At 51.1% G+C, this 22,591-nt stretch overlaps 1 protein-coding gene and 1 long non-coding RNA gene across 3 annotated transcripts in view; both read left to right on the plus strand.

Annotated features, from left to right (window-relative positions):
• Nucleotides 1-10,871: 10,871 nt before the first annotated feature.
• LOC122173296 (uncharacterized) lies at nt 10,872-18,819 on the plus strand. 2 transcript variants are annotated; one of them, XR_006173776.2, is made up of 3 exons: nt 11,275-11,595; nt 11,706-15,619; nt 18,073-18,819. It is a non-coding gene; the product is annotated as an uncharacterized LOC122173296 (long non-coding RNA). The 2 variants fall into 2 exon arrangements; XR_010594106.1 differs by having other exon boundaries at nt 10,872-15,619.
• Nucleotides 18,820-20,588: 1,769 nt separating this feature from the next.
• LOC122173373 (kinesin-like protein KIF21B) overlaps nt 20,589-22,591 on the plus strand; it is a 28,528-nt gene continuing 26,525 nt past the window's right edge. The window contains 4 exon segments of the mRNA XM_065574679.1: nt 20,589-20,615; nt 21,364-21,498; nt 21,722-21,877; nt 22,182-22,414. Coding sequence (XP_065430751.1) covers nt 20,589-20,615; nt 21,364-21,498; nt 21,722-21,877; nt 22,182-22,414 — 551 coding nt within the window.

Here is a 22,591-nt window from a genome sequence, read left to right on the forward strand (position 1 = left end):
ATGTGTGTTACTGTGTTTTAGTCTATAAAAAAAGCCAAGCGACACAGTGGTATGGCATCCTATGGAAGTTCCTGCCCCTAGAACCAGCCCTGACTGTGGCAGAACAAGTGGCTCCCTGGGTGTGGCCTGAGTGGATGACCAGACATGTCAGCACAAGCCTGTTGTGCCTCTGAGCAGGACAGCAGGATTCAATATTAGTCTATCATGGGGCCAGGGGTCAGCAGCATGACCCTAGCCCACAGCCCAGGGGAGACCATCCATCAGGGCCAGTAGCCCTCTTTTTGGTGATTTGTTCCTCAAAAACATTTCTTATACCCTGTAACTTCCTTCTTGTACTTTCTCCTCCTCTCTACGGTTTCACTCTGGCTGGATTTCCGCTTGTTGAACGACACCCACTGTGCCCAACAATCTCTTGAAGCTCGACTTCAAGGCAGTCTGACTTGTTTCCTAAGAACAGCCATAATGGGTCAGACCAATGGTCCATCTAGCCCAGTAGCCTGTTTCCAGCCCATGTCAGATGCTTCAGAGGGAATGCACAGAACAGGGCAATTCCTGCTTCACTTTCTCTATAGGGGCATGCATGGACTCTCTTCTGGTCACCCTCTTCTGTTGTAAGGCCTTCTCTAAACACAGAAGTTGCATCAGTTTGAAAAACTGATTTAGTTAATCCAGTGCAAATGCCTGTGTGGACAAAATATATTTATTTAAAACTAGTTATATTGACTTAACTTGCATCCGTAAACCTACCAGCACAAGTTAACCTGATGTAGGTTTAAACACAAACCTACATTAAAAGGACATTAAGGTTCCAAAAGCAAGCACTCAGAAGTTAGGCAATGCTAGAATTAAGGCTGCCTATGCAACCTGTTGTGTATGTGCATACACGCTACAATACAATTTTTAATGACATGATCACATACTTTTTTCCCCCCACAGAACCTGGCCTCATTCAATGCACAGGCTGAGCCTGCTCTGGGAATGAATCAGGCCTGTGTAACTAAGCAGGCCATCTTGACCATTTTGATGTTCTTTTAACATAGTTTTGTATGTGTAACTTCCTAGCTGGTTTTAAAAGCAAATTGACAAATTATATTCCATCATATGGACAGGTATGTGGTTCATCAGCAGGGCTGGCACCTTCAAATCTACTGCACAGACCTCTCCCACTTGAGGTAAGGGAGTATCTGAAAGCAGTAGTAGATGTTTATCCTCTATTTGAGAGGCAGAAAACATTGCAAACAAGATGCAAGAACTAAAGTTTGTATTCATGTTGACCATGTGGAATGAAATTTTACAACACTTTTACCACACAAGTCAAGCTCTCCAAGAAAAAGAATTGGATTTGTGCAGACCTCTGTCAATCATTAGCAGACCACTTACACACTTTGAGGAATGATTTCGAAAGATTTGAAGACATATCAAAAGATATCTTGCCTGATACTAATTACAAAGAAGCCCAGTCCCACAAGCGAATCAGGAAAAAACAAGCAAATGATAGCAGTGCAACAGAAACAGCATTGAATCCTGGAGTCAAATTTCGTGTATCTACTTACTATGCTATAATTGATACACTTAAAGCTCATATGAAGAGGAGAGGTGAAGTGTACAAAGAAGTATCAAGTAGATTTTCTTTTCTAAACGATATGGACTTATCTGACAAACAATATTCACAAGGTTCCCAAAAGCTAGTTGACTCATACCCAGTTGACTTGAATATGAATCTCTGTGGAGAAGTACGGCAGTTCCACTGTTATATGCGCGCAAAGTTTAATGAAACAGGAAAAATGAAATTCAGTCACATTGATCTTCATGACACAATATTGAAAGACAGAATTCAATGTGTATTTCCAAATGTAGAGATCGCACTACGTATTTTTCTAACATTGATGATTACTAACTGCTCCGCAGAATGCTCTTTTTCTCAGCTGAAAAGAATAAAAAACCCTCAGAGAACAGCAATGTGTCAGGACAGACTTGATTCACTTTCTCTATTGTGTATGGAAGTGGACATGTTTTGTCGAATCAGCTTCGATGAACTTATCCAGAATTTTGCAATCAGAAAATCTAGAAAGAAGCTATTTTAATTTCTGCATACATGTAAGTTTTGTGTCATTTATGGTATAGTATTGTTTTTATTTTGAATTGCATATTGCGGGACACCATAATCTTTTCACTGCTTAGGGCCTCTAAAAGTCTTAATCCGGCCCTAGTAGTGCCCGAACCATTGGGGGTGGAGAGAACGTGCCGCTTCTGTGTTGTGAATCTAGCCCTTCATTTCCTTTGCTTTAAAGGTCTGAAACAAATTTTTTCTGACTTTTCCAATTTGCCAAAAATTCTGAAAAGTTTTGGTTTGGGTTGAACCAATTTTTTTCTTCTTCTTCCCCAATGTTTTGGAACTGCCAACAAACCAAAGAAAGCTCATGTTTCTTCTCCACAGAAGTTGGTCCAATAGAAGATATTACCTCCCCCACCTTGTCTCTCTAGCAAACCAAAACATCAGGCATTCGCCCAGCTCCAGTGAGGGCTCCTTTGAAGTGTGAGGGGGCTTTTCTTTTATCCAGCATGCAAGAGGGGATTGGAGAGCTGATAAGGCGAGGAGCTCTGTGTCTCGATCAGAATCTGGCCCAGGTCCGCAGTGACCAAAGTTTATTGTCCTCTGCAAGGGCTTGGTCGATTACACGACACCATGACCTAGAGGAGTCAGCACAATACTTGGAATCAGCATGTCCCGAGTCCTAATCTTGGCTTGGTCACTGATTTGCTGTGTGACTTGGGAAAATCCCCTTACTTCTCTACTTCCACTTCCCTCTCTGCTCCATGAGAATAAACAGCTCCTGACTGGTGGATCTTAATTTATTAATATTCCTGCCTTTCCCCCTATCTAATGTAACCATGAATCTTCAGCTGATGGCTACTAAACTGGGGGCTCTATCACACCTTGTCACTGTGGGTAAGGCACAGTGGCTGTTGGGGCACGGGGCTAATCTGGGAGGGCAGTTAAGGGAACATATTATGGACCTACAAAATGGTTCACTCTGAGCTGGATAGTTGGCCAGGTGAATCGTTTATCCAAACTAGCTTGCCCACACCTACTGAGTATCCCAACACTGCTAGCCCAAATCTGTTGTAGGTTACCAATGAAATGAGTTTGCTGGTCTCGGTTGAGCTCCTAGTGGTTCTTTGTGAATGCTGACGGATATGCAGAGGCCCAAGACTAAGAGCAGGAGGTGCTATGGGTTAAAGATGAGGAACATTTGCAGAGCTGGAATAACAAGGGGGGCTGCAGGTTGGATTTGAGGGGTCTCAGCAGAGCTGGGGGGGAGCCCTGCACTGGAGTAGGATTGAGGGGTCTCAGCAGAGCTGCCAGGGGAACCCCAGGCTGGAAGAGCAGGACGCTGAGGGTCCAGATCGTGGGGTATCCGCAGAGCTGGGAGGGGAGCCCTGCCTGGAATAGCAGGGGGCTGAGGGCAGGATTGAGGGGTATCAGCAGAGCTGGGAGGGGAGCCCCAGGCTGGAATAGCGGGGGCCGAGGGCAGGATTGCAGGGTATCAGCAGAGCTGGGAGGGGAGCCCCGCGTGGAATAGCGGGGGGCTGCGGGTCCGGTTTCTGGGGTATCACTGAACACATTTTGTAGAGCTCCTGCCACCTGAGCTAGCGCAGCCCCGGCCCGGACAAGGCACCTGCTGCTGTTCCTGCTAACCGGCTGGGTGCTCCGGAGTGCAGGGGAGCCGGGCACCAGGGAGCCCTGGCCAGGCTGCTCCCCCTTTCCCCGGGGAGGTGGCACCCTGGCCCGCGCCCCTTCGCGGGTGCCTTTCCCAGCCTGTGCCAGGCTCCTGCGCGGGCGGGTCCCCAGGGGCCGCTCCCCTGCCCCTCGCCGGGAGCTTGGGTGGGCAGCGGGGCCTCTTTCTTCCGGAGCCGTGACATCAGCCCCTCGGGGTGGAGTGCAAAGAGCCCGGCCTCCCGGGCCTGCGGGGGCGTGTGTGTGTGTGCCTCGGGACACGCCTTCTCCCGGGGACAACAAAACCCAGCCCCCAGCGGAGCCCAGCCGGGGAGCGCAGCGCCAAGGAGAGTCCAGCCCAGCCCAGCAGCAGGTACGTGCCTTCGGGGCAGCTCTGCCCCAGGCCGGCCAGATCCTCTATGTGCTCCTGCTGCAGGGTCACGCGTGGGCTCCCCCAGGCCCATGCGTGGGCTCCCCCAGGCCCACGCAGCGCATTGTGACTGCGGCTCCCTGTCCGGCGAGACCCAGACCCGCTCTGCCCCGGGGCTTTCCCCCCCGGCCCCATCCCGGCCCCGGAGCGCGCGTCAAAGGAGCCGCACTCGGACCATATTAGTATGAAAGCCAAGTGCCTGAGTCAGAAAGGATCTGGCCAGTTTCCTCTTGCTCTGGGCAGTTGGGGGAGGAGGACAGATGGCGGCGGGGGGAGCCCTGGCCCTGGCTCTGTCATTATGCGGGGGCTGTGCGCACTGGGAAGCTGGTGCCCAGGGATGCGTCTGGCAGCGGGTCTGTTTTAGCTTGGAGTCCCTGTGCTCTCTTGGTCCCCAGTCATCAAACGGGGCTGTTCTCCAAAGCAGGGCAACTGTGAACTGTCCCAGCTACAGAGCCAGCCGCACCCCTGGCACGGAATTCAGAGCCACTGCAAAGCTTCAGAGCAGAGCGTGGGCCCCGCCCGCTGGCACCATGGTAACCCCTAACTAAGGCGCCGCTTTTGGAAAATGTGCTGAGGGGAAGCGGCTGCTTCCTCTGCACCCCCCTTAGCTACGCTACTGCCCCTGACCCCTCCCTCTCCACCGCTCACTCCTCGCGGCCAGCTGGCCCAGGGCTTCTCTCCACCTCTCGGCCCCACCCACCAGCTCCTCCTCACCCATGGTCCCTTCCCCTGTCAACTGCTCACTCCTCTCAGCCAGCAGCCGGCCGGCTGAGGGCTCCTCTCCGGCCCTGTCACTGGCAGATTTATAGAAAGCATTCCATATGTAAGGGTAGCGTCAATGAAAGCATGATGTTGAATAGAGATTAAGGTAAAGCAAAACTGTTTAACTTCTAATTTAGATTACTTGCAATACAGTGCTTGAGGCAGTGGTCAAATGGTTGAGTAGACAATTAGAAGTTAGGAATTCCTGGATTCTGTTCCCACCTGTGTCTTAGACTTGCTGTGACCTCAAATTCTAAATTCTTCATTGACATGACAAGCTATAAAAGTCTTGCAAAAGTGATTACATTAACCCTGTGTTTGTCAGGCTTAAAATTTTGAAAAGGGCTGTAAGATCCTTAGGGCTGGTCCCCACTTAGTCCGGACTTCGGACTAAGGTACACAAATTCAGCTACGTTAATAACGTAGCTGAATTCGAAGTACCTTAGTCCGGACTTACCGGGGTCCAGACGCGGCCGGAAGTCTCCCCCCGTCGACGCTGCGTACTCCTCTCGGAGAGCTGGAGTACCGGCGCCGATTGTGGGCACTTCCGGGATCGATCCGGGATCGATTTATCGCGTCTTAACCAGACGCGATAAATCGATCACAGAACATCGATTGCGTGCCTCCGGACCAGCCGGTAAGTGAAGACTAGCCCATAGTAAAAAGAGTTTTGGGGAAGGATATGCGTTATGAAAAATGAAGCTTATTTTTTATTTATCACAAATTGGACTTTACATTTGTGATGCTTTAATGATTAATTTAGGGTGTTTGTGTCTCCAGACAAACAGCAACTAATTGCAATATAAATACTCTTATGAAGTTGTTTACGGTCTTCCTCTGTATCTGCATTCAGAGACCTATAGAATATAATAAAAACAATTCAAAAGGACACAGTTTACTTAAATCACATTGCTATTTGAAAGGTTAAACCTAATAAGATTACTAGGAATAGCTGAAAAATTAGTTAGGATATCGCCATATATTATTATTTATTATATCTCCTAGAACTGGAAGGGACCCTGAAAGGTCATCGAGTCCAGCCCCCTGCCTTCACTAGCAGGACCAAGTACTGATTTTGCCTCAGATCCCTAAGTGGCCCCCTCAAGGATTGAACTCACAACCCTGGGTTTAGCAGGCCAATGCTCAAACCTATAGTGAGTTCAGTTTCTCTCATTTAAAAAAATCCTTTATAAAATGTATATTAACCCCTAGAAGGCAACAAAAATCCCCCATTAAAACAAGTTCTAAAATAATTAAAATAATAAAAACCTCACACTGTTATTTAAAGAGTGCTGTCAGAAATTGATTATTTTTCATATTTAGTCAATTAAAAATACAGTACTATAACCACAATATAAAATTTAAAACAGATAAAAACAGTCTGTGTATATAAGATCTTTGTCTCTTTTAAAGAAAACCTATTACAGGTATATTATAGCTTGAATTTTGAGCAGCTGCAGGGTATTCTTATATATGTCTCTGTAGCCTTTGATGGTTTATATATAAACTGTAAAATTGCAGGTTTAATATTTGTGAAAATTATAGCAACATGAGTTTCCAATGTTCATCTAGCATAGGGTTACCATACGTCCTCTTTTTCCCAGACATGTCCGGCTTTTCGGCATTCAAACCCCCGTCCGGGGGGGAATTGCCAAAAAGCCGAACATGTTCGGGAAAATGGTGGCTCTGCTCCTCCCCTGACTCTTTGGCTCTGTTTAAGAGCCGAGCTGCCCGAGCGCTATGGGCTTCAGGCAGCCCCCTTGCCTCCAGACCCCAGCCACCGGCCGGGCACTTCCCCTCCCGGGCTCCGGCGGCACAGGGTCCGGAGGCATGGGGGCTGCCCAAAGCCGGTAGCGCTGGGGCAGCTCGGCTCTTAAACAGAGCCGAAGAGTCAGGGGAGGAGCAGAGCCTCCAGCCGTGGCGGCTCTGCTCCTCCCCTGAGTCTTCGGCTCTGTTTAAGAGCTGGGCTGCCCGAGCGCTACGGGCTTTGGACAGCCCCCATACCTCCGGACCCTGCGCTGCCGGAGCCCGGGAGGGGAAGTGCCCGGCCGGGGGCGCAGGGTCCGGAGGCAAGGGGGCTGCCCAAAGCCGGTAGCGCTCGGGCAGCCCGGCTCTTAAATAGAACCGAAGAGTCAGGGGAGGAGCAGAGCCTCCGGCCGCGGCAGCTCTGCTCCTCCCCTGAGTCTTCGGCTCTGTTTAAGAGCTGGGCTGCCCGAGCTCTACCGGCTTCGGGCAGCCCCCATGCCTCCGGACCCTGCGCCGCCGGAGCCCGGGAGGGGAAGTGCCCGGCTGGGGGCGCAGGGTCCGGAGGCAAGGGGGCTGCCCGAAGCCCAAGCGCTATCGGCTTCACAGTTTGCCGGGCAGCCTCCAGACCCTGCGCCCCCGGCTGGGCGCTTCCCCTCCCGGGCTCCAGCTGCGCTGGGAAAGCGCTGGCCAGGGGCGCAGGGTCTGGGGGCTGCCCGGCAATCCATGAAGCCGGTACCGCTCGGGCAGCCCTTTCCGCGTGGCTGGCAGTGGGAGGGAGGAGGGGGCGGAGTTAGGGCGGGGAAGGGGCGGGGTTGGGGCGGGGGTGGGGATGGGAAATGGGCGTGGCCAGGGCCCATGGAGGGTCCTCTTTTTTTATTTGTTAGATATGGTAACCCTAATCTAGCACTTTATGTAAGCACTAGAATTTTAAACCAAAGGAAAAGCAGCCATGCATTTTACTCCCAAACAGACAATCCACAAATTAACATTTATGCAAGACTAGCACAGTTGATGTGACAGACTGGAGGAGGAGGCCCTTGAGAATGGAGGGTGGGGGGGGAAATTAATCAGATTTTTTTTCCCCCTTCAAACAGAAAAGTTCAGAAAATGATTGTTTTCAACAGCACGGGCAGTAAAATGAGTGCTCCAGAGTCATCCTGCCTCCTCACCCCCAACTTCATTTTTTCCCCTTGGACTTTAATTTTCACATTAGCAATTTAATGACTGAATGCTGCCAGAGGAAGAGTTGGGCTGTGCAATTCAAACACACAAGTTTCCATTAATTGTTCCACAGGACTAATGGAAAATATTGCTGCTCCAAACAAAACACAGCATTAAAACAAACAAAAACACAAAAAAATCAGTTGTATCCAGTGCTGAAACTGGAAAAAAAAATGGATAAAACACACAAACCACACACAGGAGAGGGGGAAGGGAAAGATAAGAGTTTTAAAACTACGATGTATAAAAGTTGGCTTGAAAGACTGTCAACATCAACAACATCAAAAAGAAGTTCTTCTTTTTAAAAAAAAGAGTTCATTAGAAATTAGTACCTCACCTAGCTCTTAGTACCTTTCGTTCATGGTTCTCAACACACTTTACCAAAGGAGGCAGCTATCCTAATTTTACTGAGGGGGAAATTAAGGCACAGAGAAGTGATGTGACTTGTCTAAGGTCACCAGGCAAGCCAATGGCAGTCAGCAATAGAACTGAGCCCCAGTCCAATGTTCTATCCACTGAAAGAGGATGGGTTTTTTAGACAAAATATTTAAAGCATTAGTTTTTGCTTAACACCTATTTGACTCCAATGACTTATAAACACTTGGTAGAAAGGATGCCTTTGTGAAAGATTCAACAAACAGCCCCTTCAAGTAAGGTGTGAAGTCTCTCTCAGTACATATCTGGGATATCAATGAATGAATTCACAATTAAGTATACATACAGATATTGCTGTATTCCATATACAAACAACACATGTCATTTTCATCCTAGAGTAAACCAGCTGGGTTGACCTCAGCCTGGAAACCACATATATTTACTAGTAATTTACAATGAAGTACAACTAGCCTAAAGGTAGCCTACTATCTTACTCAGCTTTTTGCATAGTGCTTTAAGTTTTCAAAACACTGAACATACATTAAGCCTCAACACACCTGCTGAGTAGAAGTGGAACCCTGATTTTACAAAGCTCTTAATGGGCTTCATTTCAAAATCTTGGTAAAATTGAGAGAAAAGCAACGGTATTCAAGATTAACTACAGTAATTTGTTTAAAGTGCAATTTAGATACATTGAAGAGTAAAGTCTATTGCTTAGGTGTGTTCAATATCTTAGATCACTACAGTATCTAGGTGCATAGCAATTCAATTAAAATCTACAACAGGCCCTTGATTAGGCAATAATTGCATTGAGAAGTGGGTTAGTTGTCTTGACTGTCAGTGCTGAGTAATTAACAGTGCTACTGCACCACCTTCGTTTTCAATGAAGGCTGTACTCTCAGGCCAGGATGACACAAAAGCATTTGGATTTCAATGGGATTTAAATTTGGGGTTTGTCAAGAGAAAGGAAAAAAAGACACCAGGGAACTCCATACAATCCCCCGCCTTTTTTTTTTGGACTGGATAAACAGGTTTTAAATAACTTGCCCAAAGCCACACTCCCAAATCAGTGGCACAGCCAATTCCTTAGAATTTAGGAGACCTGACTTCCGGCCCTGTGCTCAGTCCACTAACACACTGCTTCTTCTGCCCACTTAAGAAAGACTCCTTCCATTGCCATCAGCTACCAGAATAATTTTGTCAAAAGTTTGATTGCAGTGTATCACTTTGGGCCTGTTCCTGCGTCCAGTGGCAGAATTCCAACTAACTGCAATGGGAGCATGATCAGGCTCTTATGCGCTATCTATCTGAGGGTAAAAGGAGGCACACTCAGAAACAAGAGGAGATAAACGGAGGGACTAGATTAAGTAGCAATAGAGGGGTAGAGACTATGTTTTTCAAGCTCATGACAGTGAGCTGTTAGAGCAGAGAGACATAGTGCAATTCTTCACGGCTTCCCCATATCAATCCAATAGTCCTGCATTAACAATCATGCCAGCCTGTATAGTGGTTTTGGAATAAACACAAATGGAGACGACAAGAAAGCTACCAAACTCAATCATTTGTGTAGCCTGTGTAAGCAGCGCTTAGATGCTACTGTGACGAGCAGTAGTATGAGATTACCTAGAACAGGAGACAAAGACAAATCCAGATCTCCTAAAATGCATCAAATCATCATATCCTTTACCACTGAAATTTATCACTCTACTGCGCCCATCATGCTGATATCCAAGTACCGGATGAATGAATACCCACTGTCTCATTTGAAGGCCAAAAGGGACCATCATTTAGTCTGATCTCCTGTATAACACACTCAATTACAGACCTCAAACTCACAATACTCCAACAAAAAAACTTCAAAAACAGACTCCAACGAGAAACTGCAGAATTGGAATTAATTTGCAAACTGGACACCATTAAATTAGGCTTGAATAAAGATTGGGAGTGGATGGGTCATTACACAAAGTAAAAACTATTTCCTCTTGCTAATTTTTTCCCCCTACTGTTACTCACACCTTCTTGTCAACTGTTGGAAATGGGCCATCCTGATTATCACTACAAAAGTTTTTTTTCCTCCTGCTGATAATAGCCCACCTTAATCGATTACTCTCGTTATAGTTAGTATGGCAACATTCATTTTTTCATGTCCTCTGTGTATATATATCTTCCTACTGTATTTTCCACTACATGCATCCAATGAAGTGGGTTTTAGCTCACGAAAGCTTACGCTCAAATAAATTTGTTAGTCTCTAAGGTGCCACAAGTACGCCTCGTTCTTTTTACAGGGTTCCGAATTTCACTTGGTTGCCCCTCTATTCAGTCCAATAACACATGTTTCATTAAAGTATATATCTTCCAGAAAGGCATCCAGTCTTGACTTCAAGACATAACAGATGGAGAATCCACCATGCTCCTTGGTAGTTTGCTCCAGTGGTTTTTTCCATCTTTACTATTCCAAATTTGTGCTTTACTTCCAATTTGAATTTGTCTGGCTTTAAACTCTCAGTCATTCATTCTTGGTATATCTTTTTCTCCCCACCATTCAACTCTTTAGGCTGGCTGCATTCTTTATAGTGCCACAGGTGCATACAGTTCTTTATGGTGTGCGGAATGCTTTACAATAAGTTGGATGATCCACAAAATAATGGAACCCCTTGCCTTAAGGGCCTACAGTTTAAATGCACATGTGGTCACAATACAGCTCAAGTCTACCTACCTAAATATGTACAAGTCACCATGGTATCTAGGCACAACACAGAAGGCCTTTTATTTGTAAGTAGAGGATGATGCTTATTTGACTATAGGCTGTTCCAGACATACTAACCATTATGTAATGAGCTCACTACACTAACAAAATCAGTTAAATTAATTAAGAAACAAGGAATAAGCCAGCTAAAGTAATTATAAAATATATTTTGTTTTGTTAAAGTTGAATGACCAACAACGCTGTTGCTAATGGGAACAAATGTCGTTTATGACTATAAAAGCCAAGTCACAGAAGAAACAAAAATTCCTAGCAAAGAATGACCCGAGCGACTCAGACAGGAGGTAAACATCTCCCTGTAGGGCACTTCAAGGGCAGACTTGGGGACTCTCCAGACAGAGCCAGTGCGTATAACCCTGAAGCCAGGCATTGAAATTCCTCGGATTCGTCAGTATCCCATCCCGCAAGAAGCTCTGCTTGGCCTCTGGAGTCTTATCACCACATTCCTGCGGTTGGGAGTGCTGGTTCACACCAAGTCTCTTTTCAATACTCCCATTCTGCCAGTCAAAAAAACCTGACATGGACTCAGAGGGAAAACCGGTATACCGATTTGTCCAGGACTTACGTGCAGTAAATAAGGTTGTTCAAGCTAGACACAATGTGGTACCAAACCCTCACACAATCCTGACTGCCATTCCAGCAGGTACTGCTTGTTATTCAATAATAGACTTGTGTAATGCTTTTTTTAGTATTCCTCTAGATAAGGACAGCTGGGACTCAATTTCAGTCCCTACCCGCTGATGTTCCTGCCCACCGGATCGCTTCAGGAGACTGGGTCTATGTGAAAGAGTGGAAACACGAGCCTCTCCAACCCCGGTGGGCGGGCCCTTTCCAAGTCCTTCTTACCTCTCACACTGCTATTCGAGTGAAAGAGCAAGACACTTGGATACACCATACCCGAGTCAAGCTACCCCCTAGGACGGGGCCAGAAGCAGATGACTTCGGACCTCGAGGGAGCACCGCCAGCTCTTCCCACCGCGACCTGGAAGAGCCAGAAGCAGACGATACCTGGAAAGCTGAACCTCTTGAGGGACTAAAGCTTCTGTTCCTGCGAACAAAATCCTAAGACTTTATAAGTATGGGTTCTTAGACGGTTTTGCAGTGGCTATTGCTTTTGGGTTTGCCCCTTCCAGCCAGATCCTAACCCACACCCAGCCACTAAATCTCTTCAGCAAATAGCCACGTTGGGACACTTATCTGATTGTTGGCTGTGTCACAAAACCCGCTCTGAGGAAGGAATAGGATTGTGGGCTGTACCTGCAAATCTTTCTGAAGTACTCTCCTTACAGGTAGAACGGAAAATTGAATGGGCATGGATTGGGGAATATCAATATGACAAATATGGGAGAAGGTCTGAAGTTTGGCATTATTACTGGGCAGTTAAGGGGGTCCCTCTTTTTGAATTTCTTGGGATCGGGTATAACATGCCCCTTTGTTTGGAAAATGCTGAAGGAAGTGGGCTACCTTCCCCTGGAGGCCTGTGATCAAACCCTTCAGTTTGAAGTCAGAAATGGAACCTTTTATCCTTTAAATACCCCTGAGAATGCCCAAAAACCCCATTGTCTCCTGCACATGGCCATTACTGTGAGACCAACAGGCATTTGTTATCAAGGGCAGTGGTTTCCCTTATTCCTCCCGTTAGGCCCCATAAATAAGACACATATGTATTATATGGATATTTACTCTGGCATTCTGTTGCCCCAAACATCCCTTGAAAGGATGTCTGGATGTCCATGGGATCACCTGCAAGTTTTACAGCTAACATATTTGGGGTTACGTATTGTGGGGCCATTTTAAACAATACCCATGCCCTAGGAGACTTAAATGTTTCCCATTGGAGGTGCCAGGACCGGCTAGCGAGTAACTCCGGGCGCTGGGATAGATGGGTGACCTGGCGCCATCGAGTTGCAGGTAATACCCTTACCCTCTATTTAGAGACCCCTAGCTTGTATTTTATCTGTGGCCACAATGTCTACAAAGCTCTCCCTTTAGGTTGGCAAGGTCGGTGCGGTGTGGCCCGGGTGTTACCAGATGTCCAAGTGAACGACACATTGGATGCCAGCCAGATCCTCAACCTGGCAGCTATGCCCATAAGTTTTTCACCCCCCCCCCCCTTTATAAGGACTCGAGCGAAACATGCCAACAATCCCCTAGTAGTCAGGCAAATGGGGTTTCACTCCTTTGTTCGTGCGCTCATTCCTGGGTTGGGGGTAGCCGAGCTAGAAAAAGCAGTAGTAAATATTTCTGCAGAACTAGAAAAAATAGCCAATGCATCAATAGACGCTTTCCAAAAGTTGAAACAGGAGATTGATGAGGTGGCAGAAATAGCTTTGCAAAATAGACGTGTGTTAGATGCTATGAATGCTGAATTAGGGGGGGCTTGTGCTCGCATCGGGGAAAAATGTTGTTTCCATGTTAATCATTCTGGCTTAATTGAGCAGGATTTACAAGCCATTAAGAATGCTGCTGTTGTTTTCCATGCTGTATCTCTTGATAACACCTGTAGTTTTGAGGACCCGCGTCCAGACCTTGGGTCATGGTTTACGGGGCTCTTTCAAACAATTGTTAAATGGATTCTTTTCTTTCTTTTCTTTCAATGTGTTATTTGGATAATGATACAATGTGCCAAATCCCTGTGTAATGCTATGATCAAAAATTCTGCTGTCCATAAGAAAACCCAGTATCTGTCCCTCCAGCTTGATCGCAAATTGCGTAACGGGCCTGACAATTTTTGAATTTGTCATGCCTGAAGGGGGGACTGTGAAAGTTACTAGTGACCCCCCTTAATCCGAGCAGTCATTATGTCAGCCAGCGGCCATTAGGGGGAAGCAGACACCTTAAGGACACAGTAGGCTGAACTTTTCAACTGTTTTCCCTCCAAGGCCTTAAGGTAGTTGGAGCTGGTCCCAAACTAGTTTTCACTGACCAGATAGCAAAAGCACGGGTCTGACCACCACCAATCAAGTGTTAACACTGCAAGGACCTTGGTCTGAATGTGTATAAAGGATCTGTAAAATGTGTGTAAGACAGAGTTTTTGTACTAAGGTGCAAAGCTCTCCTTTCTTCTGCAGAATAAAGCAACTCTTCTTTATCCCTGTCTGGCTGTTATTGGCTCTCAGCTAGGTGGACCCGATATTTCGGTAACACAAGGATCTCTAGCCTTGGCAGGGCTTTGGCTCTTCCCTGAGTGCCTGTGAGCTGGTACGGAAGCAGGACGCGGGAGGACTTCCTGCTCATTGGCACCTCCTTTGAAATCCCTTTGTCGGGGCGAGGCTATTCTGAGTGGTGGTTAACCCTGCTTCTCGTTCAGTATGGCGGCAGTGCCCCTCCGCCAGCAGTGTTGTGTGACTGCCCAGCCTCGGGCGTGAGCTATAGGATCAGACACAAGTGCTGCAGTGAACCCTGTGAGATCCCGTCTCCCCCTCCTATAGCATCTTCCCCAGAGCCAGCCAGTCCTGCTTGTGAATGCCACAGGGTGCCGGGACTCCCACCGCGTAAGTCGCCAAAGGAGATCTCGCTGTTGTCGAAACCTCCTGTTATTCAGCCTACATTTCCCTTTGCTCGATCCCTTTCCCCCCAGCGACACCCACTTTGGGAACGCCCTGTTAGAGTTTATGGGTTTGGGTAACTCCAGTGACTTCAATGAAGCTATGTCTGAGGATCTGGCCCCACTGCACTGGCATGTAGAGAGTTTGTGCAAACTTGGCCAACGCCGTGGCTGCCACGGGGTGGCTGGTGGACCCTTTATGTGGACTGAACCATCCCACCTAGGCTAAGAGGAGCTACATCTGAAAACCCTTCTCCTTGGCCTTGCTGCAGCTCTGTAGATTCAGCACCAGAAGCCGTCCAGTCTGAAGGCCGGGCTGGCAGATGCTAGCTTCTCGGCTATAGAGAAGCTTTGACAAAGCCCAGAGGCTGCTGGGGTGACAGCAGAGACTCCAGCACTGCAAGGGTTAATGACACTGGCAGTGCTGGAGCTGGGGGCTGCCTGCTGAGTTTATTGTGTCCTGTCTGTTTTCTGGTCAGGATATTTTTGCCTGTTAAATAGTTTCAGAAACTTAGATGTCTGGGCTTCTGGAGCCTCCAGTCCCAGCATGAGGCAGGAGTTTCCTCCAGACAAACCCCTCTGGTCTATTTCAGAGTCACCCGTTCGTATTCCCCTGGCAGGCTGTGCCCAGCTGTAGAGACACACAGCTCCCGAATTGCTAGTTCACGGCTGCGGCACACTGCGCCCGTGGCTGCAAGGCCGGAGCGGCCTACACCCCCACGCCTGTGATTAAAAAATATTTATTGGCTGACCTAATCATCACCCTCGCTGCTCGCTTTCACGTGCACAAGATATGACCTTGTTAAGTCATGTTGATGAGTATTGTATGCTCCTCCTATGCGCAGAAATTCAACCACTTATAAGTGTTGTAAATAGAAAAGTAAGATAATAAAAACCCCAGAGAAAAGTCCCTGGGAGGCTTTTTCGGCTACCACGACCTGGCGCTCTGTCTCCTTCCTTTTTCGTCGCCACATCTGGTGACCCCGACGTGATTCCCCCTGCTCACCGGCTGGATATGCCGAGTGCACCTCTGCGGCCGTTTGCCGCCCCTGATTCGTGAGTATGGGGGGGGGACTTTCCAGTGCCCAGAAGGAGCACGCAAGGGAGTTACAAAAGATTATACGGCAACGATCATGTGTCGTTGTCTCGGTCGCTCATATCGAGGACCTTCTAAGGGAAATAGATCGCCAGTGCCCCTGGTATCCGGACTGTGGGTCGTTGCAGCTTCTTGATTGGATACGGATTGGGACCACTCTCTATAGTGAACCCCGTGCCCCGGTTCAGCACCTGCTGCTCCGGCAGCGTTGTAAGGAGGCGCTGGAGGGGGTCGGCCCCGATGATCCCAAGCCGGTCTCCCTTTTGCCCCCAGGTGATGGACCGCCCCCATCTTACCCGCAGCTGACCCTCCCTGCGCTGCCGCCCGCGGCGGCGCCCCCCCGCCCACCTGTCGGTCGGGGGGGCGTTGTCGCTGCGGCGGTGCGGCGAGCGCGTGAGGCCGGTCTCTTGACCGACGAGGAATCCAGCTGTGGGTTTGAGGCGTTTCCCGTCTCTTGGCGGGATGACGGTAACGGAAGGCAGATCGTGGACTGGCAGGCACTCCCCTATTCAGTTCTGTGCGAGCTCCGCAAGGCGGTTCGCGAGACCGGGGTGCGGTCTACTTTCACCCTGGGGATCTTGGAAGGTGTGTCGAATGGCTATTGGTTAACCCCCCAAGACTGGAAAGATGTGTGCCGCATGGTGCTGTCTCCCGCGCAATACGTTGTGTGGGATAGCGAGTACCAGCGAGAGGCGCTTGCGGCGGCCGCACAGGGTGGGGGGGCCTATCTCGCTGAGCAGTTATATGGCACGGGACAGTTTTCGACCATCCCCCAGCAGGCGGTGGGAACGCCACAGGCCGCTTATTCCATTATCGGTCAGTGCGTCCGTCGGGCGTTTCGTAGGGTCCCCGCTACGGGCGAGTCCTCTAAGTCTTTCGCGGTTACTCGGCAGGGTGCCGCCGAACCGTTCCATCAGTTTATTGACCGCCTCCAAGAGGCAGTCCAAAGGCAGATCGACAACCCAGAGGCCCAAACTGAGCTTATGAGAAAGCTGGCTTATGAAAACGCCAATGCAGATTGCCGCCGTGCAATGCAGGCAGTGGTCGGGCGCCCGGAGTACACCCTGGCACAGTTGCTACAGGTGTGTGCTGACGTAGGCACTCAGACCCATCAGATGGCCTTATTGGCTGCTGCCCTGCACAAGGGGCAGAAGCCTCAGGGGAACTGCTTTAATTGCCAAAAGCCCGGGCATTTTCGGCAGGAGTGCCGGGCCCCCGGGGGGGGGGGCATACCGAAACAAACCCCAAGCAGGCCAGAGGCCCCGCACGTTGTGTCCCAAATGCAAAAAGGGCTACCATTGGGCGGCGCAGTGTCGCTCAGCCGGGGGTGACAACCGGGCCCTAACAACCAGCCAGGACAACCCCTCGGGAAACTCGTAGTCGGGCCTGCGACCAGCCCGAGGCCAAAGGCCGCGCCCCTCTCCGTGCACGATGTTCCTGCCGCCACAAGGGGCAGTGCGGGGATTGACCTTGTCAATCAGAAAAATATGGATATAACTCTCCCTGGGGAGGTCCTCCTTATGCCGTCTCAAATTCAGGGCCCGTTGCCGGTGGGCACGGTGGGCCTTGTTCTGCCCCGCTCGTCCACCAGTAAGCAGGGCTTGTTTGCGGTGCCTGGGGTGGTGGACTCGGACTATGGTGGAATTATCCACGTTCAGCTGTGGAGTCATCTGCCAAAACAACTGTTTCAGGGAGATGCTTGGGCACAACTTATACTTGTGCCCTACTCCCTTCCGGCAGGGGGAAGAAACGTCCCCCGAACCGGCGGTTTCGGGTCCACCAGCCAGCGCACTATTCACCCGCAAGTAGCAGCGGTCGTTAAAGACATTGGATCACCCCAACCTAAACGCGTTTATTGCCTCGACGATCAGCCGTTCGAGGGTGTCATCGACTCTGGGGCAGACGTCACCGTCATCGCTGCCGCGCAGTGGCCCGCCCATTGGCCCACGGAGCAGGCTCCGGCTGTCTGGGGTGTGGGCGGGGCGCAGGACTCGCAACGGAGTGCCCGATGGTTGGAGGTTAGGGCGCCCCAGGGCACCCGCCGCGCCCGTATCCGGCCCATCATTCTCCCCGTCCACTTCAACCTGTGGGGCCGTGATTTATTAACGCAGTTTGCTGCCACCATCCATATTGATGATTAGGCGTACGGCCCTCCCCCTCCGTTGGCTCACTGACGAGCCCGTCTGGGTTGCGCAGTGGCCGCTTCCTTTAGAAAAGCTGGAGGCCCTCCAGCACTTGGTCAATGACCAGCTACAGGCAGGGCATTTGGAGGAATCCACTAGCCCATTTAATACACCCGTATTTGTTATTAAAAAGAGATCTGGTAAATGGCGCCTCCTGCAGGATCTTCGTGCCATTAACAAAATTATACAGCCTATGGGTTATGTTGCTAATGTTCTTAAGTCTCTTCCAGGCTCCTATGTGTCGCCCTCCTGTGATGACAACCTGTTGGCCCTTTTTCTCACTCTGCAACAGTTCTTTTCCGTCCACCTCAGCCCCCGCAGCGCATGACCTGGGGACAAGTTAAGGCCCTCTCATTGCAGGACGAGCAGTTGCGAGTGCAGCAGCAGCTGGAACCTACCGCAGAAAATTATCTTGTGACATTGCTAGCTTACCTTAATGCTAACTCGCTCCTTATTTTGTGCATACTAAGAGGTTTTTTGCTAGCTCCTGGTTGTCAAGGCGAGCCCCAAATAAAGCAGCAGCTGCAGTTTAACATATGGGGTCCTAACTTTGGTCCTTGGCATTTCACTGTGCTGCTTTGTTCAATGTATACCTAGCCTGGTAGCACTGTGTATGCGACCCTGCGAGGGTGCCCCGTCTAAACACCGCTTTTAAAACAAAAAAGGAGGGGATGTAGAGACACACAGCTCCCGAATTGCTAGTTCACGGCTGCGGCACACTGTGCCCGTGGCTGCAAGGCCGGAGCGGCCTACCCCCCCATGCCTGTGATTAAAAAATATTTATTGGCTGACCTAATCATCACCCTCGCTGCTCGCTTTCACGTGCACAAGATATGACCTTGTTAAGTCATGTTGATGAGTATTGTATGCTCCTCCTATGCGCAGAAATTCAACCACTTATAAGTGTTGTAAATAGAAAAGTAAGATAATAAAAACCCCAGAGAAAAGTCCCTGGGAGGCTTTTTCGGCTACCACGACCTGGCGCTCTGTCTCCTTCCTTTTTCGTCGCCACACCCAGCCTTGCTCGCTCCAGGCGATCCACAGAATCACAGTGACCATGAAGGCCCTAGTGTAGGCAGAGCTCAGGCTTTACCGTCGCATCATCGAGACCCAGCTGCTATCTAGCGCTTTGCCTCAGGAGAGCTCAAGGTGCTTTACAAGGGAAGATCAGTATCATGATCCCATTTTACAGATGGGCAAACTGAGGCACTGAGAGGGGAGTCACTCACCCAGCAGGCCAGTGGCAGAGCTGGGAACAGACCAGAACCCAGGTCTCTGGAGTCCTAGGCCAGTGCTGTGCTCTAGCCACTAGGCCACACTGCCGGCTCCTGTGCAGCTGCAGCCAGCCAGCCAGCCAGCCAGCCAGCAGGAGATGGCCAGGATAGATAAGGCCTTCTTTAGCTGCCTGCTTGGCTGCTTTGCCAGAACATCACTACGCATGCAGGGACCGGCTCAGCTGGCCTATAGCGCCTGTCGTCTGCACGCTGAACACCCACGCTCCCTGCAAACCCAGCAGGGCAGCGCAGTCCTGTGGGAACTGGTTTGCCCCAATGTCCCCTCTCCCCCGGTGGGGTGTGCTGATAGCTGCCCTCCACCCCAGAGGTGGCTGCATCTCGGCGCCGTGGTCTGCACAGCTGGAATAAAAGGTGCTCTCGTTGGGGGGGGGTGATAGTGGGGGTCCGTTAAAGCTCCCGAGGCTGCCAGCATGCAAGGTAATTACCTGGGCTGTTGTTACTGCTGTGCTCTTCCCCGTGTCCTGGGACCTCTCCGGGCAGGTTCATTAGAGGGGAGGCTTTACTGCTCTGGAGCTAACTTCCAGGGACAGTGGGACAGACACACTCAGGGTGTGGCATTGACATGTGCCCGGCTGATGCGCCCCTGCGTGGCATCAGGGCACTGCACCAGGATGCCGAACGCTTTGGATTTTCCTGTGGCGGCTTCGCAGTACAACTGTGCCCCTGGTCCCAAAGCTGGTCTGGAGGGGCGGAGGGGGATGGACTGTGAATGGATTTTCCCTCCCCCCCACAAACTGCTCTACTAGCCCCCCCTCGAAGGAGAATTGTCCCCCTGCTGATCCCAGCCCTCTCCTCTTGCCCACACTCAGCAGCCCCCCTTGCAGCAAGAAGGGAGCCCAACTTGGACAGAGTTAACTCTCTCCTTGCCAGTCCCCAGAGGGGAGAGATAGCTCAGTGGTTTGAGCATTGGCCTGCTAAACCCAGGGTTGTGAGTTCAATCCTTGAGGGAGCCATTTAGGGAACTGGGGTAAAAATCTTTCTGGGGATTGGTCCTGGACTAGATGACCTCCTGAGGTCCCTTCCAACCCTGATATTCTATGATTCACTCCCCACCCCTTCAATCTGTGTGCTGGATCCTTCCTTCTCTCCAGGCCCCTGCTCCTGCCCTCTGTGCCATGTGGTGCAGGGCCTAGCGAGAGCCATCCCACTGGCATCCTCAGTCCCCAGGTGCTCATCCCCTGTTACCCGAGGGCAGGCATCTGGGCTCCATGCCCAGCCCTCCCATGCCCCCTTGTGTCGTTGGCACGTGGTACCTGTCTCCCATGGGAGCAGCGTCCTGGGGCGAAGGGGGGGTGGGAATGCAGCCCCCATCCTGTAGCACCGGGGCGAGGGAATCTCTCGCCTAGCATGCAGTACGAGCCGTTAGTTAACCAGGCATCACTGCAGGAGGCTCTGGTCCCGGGGGAGACGAGTCAGGCCCAAAGGCAGGACTGTGAGCACGCGAAGCCGGGATGTGTCTCTACTGCTGCCTCAAGCGGGTATCTCCTGGCACAAGCGCATGGAGGGGGTTGGTCCTGGAGAAGCCCTTGCCCTGTGCGTTGTCTGTGAGCGGGAACGTCTCCCAGCCACTGGGGATAGCAGAAACGACCCCCAGGACCTGGAGGTCAAATGCCTCCTCTGCTGCCCCTGGACACTTTGTGTGCAGCAGAGAGCACGGGGGGCAGCGTGGATCAGTGCTTAGGACTCTGGGCTGGGCCCTGGGAGAGCTGGGTTGTTACCCACAGGGCCACTTGCTGCGGCGTAACCTTTGCAAGTCCCTTTTCTGTCAGCTGCGTGGGGCTGGGGCTGGGGTGGTCTCTCAGCGTTTGTACAGCACCTAGCACACCAGGGCCTCGGTCTGTAGAGTGTCACGTTACTCGCCATGGCTGTGCATGGGCGGGTTCCCAATCCCTTTCTCCGAGCACACAGACCCTGAGTTAGCCTCTGCCCTGGCCTGGGGTTTGGCTTTCCTGGTGACTCGTGAGCGGGGCTGTTCCGGGGTCTCCCTACAGTGCCTGCTCCCTTCTTCCCTGTGGCCACTGGGCAGGGATCTCCCAGCGCAGGGCCCTGGCACCCGGGCCTGGATGTCTCGGCAGGAGATCCTGCATGCCATGCAGGGGCTCGGCTGCCCCCAACCCAGGGTGACTATGGCACATTGACCTAGGGTGCCCTCCCCACTCTGGCATCTCCCCCACTCCCAGCAGGCTGGGGTGGAAATTTCTTTGAACCCTTTCCTTGTTGTTGCAGCTGATCCAGTGCTTGAAGCAGGGAGCTCTGTCCCGCACAACCGCCAGCACCCAGATGAATGTCCAGAGCTCCCGCTCCCACGCCATCTTCACCATCCACCTGTGCCAAATGCGAGTCTGTGCCCAGCCCGACCTGGTGAGACTGCGCGAGAGGGACAGGGGAGCGCCCTTCGCCGCACAGCACGGCAGGCATGAGCTGCTGTCAGGCTAGTTCCTACGTCTCCCTGCCACGTGCTGGTTGACAGCGGAGCCGCAGCAGGATGCTCTGCGAGGGGGCGGGTTGGGATCTAGCATAGCAGAGAGATAAAGCCCTGTTCCCCTGCGGGAGGCACTGACGCTGCAGCGTGTCTGCTTGCCAGGTGACCGGCCTTCCAGAGGGATCCCAGGCCACCAGCGAGTACGAGACCCTCACCGCCAAGTTCCACTTCGTCGACCTGGCTGTCTCGGAGAGGCTGAAGCGGACGGGAGCTACGGGCGAGAGAGCCAAGGAGGGCATTTCCATCAACTGCGGCCTAGTAGGCTCTTAGCGGGTGGAGGAGACTGGGACAGGCTGCAGTGGATATAAAGGGGCTGCTGGACACAGACAGACCCTGCCTGGCTCACTAGCTCCCAGACTGAGCCACCATGGGTCACCACTAGGGGTCGCGCGGTGGACTCGGTGGTGAGGGATGGGGCCACTAGCTGCGCTACCCAGCACTGTCCCCAGTAGGGGTAGATTCCTGGATCTGGGGGCTCGGGAATAACGTGGAGGCAGGAGAGGGGCTGCACACTGGCTGGCTGGTATAGCTGCACTGACTGGCTGCTAGTGCATTGGTCCAGAGCCCCCCCGCTCCCTGGAAAGAGGTGGCTCCGATCACCCTGAGCTTTGTTTTCTACAGGGAGGGGCCCTCCCCAGCACGGGGGGAAAACTCAGTCCCTTCCATTTTTTGTTGGCAGCTGGCGTTGGAAAACGTCATAAGCGCCCTTGGAGACCAGAGCAAGAAAGCGGTGCACGTACCCTACCGAGACTCCAAACTGACCCGGCACCTCCAGGACTCCCTTGCGGGGAACAGGTAACAGGCACCCTGAGCCAGGGCGTGGGGTCACCCAACGGGTGTCAGCTTCAGCTGGGTGTGTGTGACCCAGAATGGAAGAGCTGTGCCCTCGCTGGGTCTGCACCCTGGGAGTGTCGCCTGAGGCGGGTGAGGGATTTCTGAGTAACAGGAGGGCCGGTCGGGCTCAGGGATGGA

Source organism: Chrysemys picta, chromosome 20 (assembly GCF_011386835.1).
Source record: "Chrysemys picta bellii isolate R12L10 chromosome 20, ASM1138683v2, whole genome shotgun sequence".
NCBI lineage: Eukaryota > Metazoa > Chordata > Testudines > Emydidae > Chrysemys > Chrysemys picta.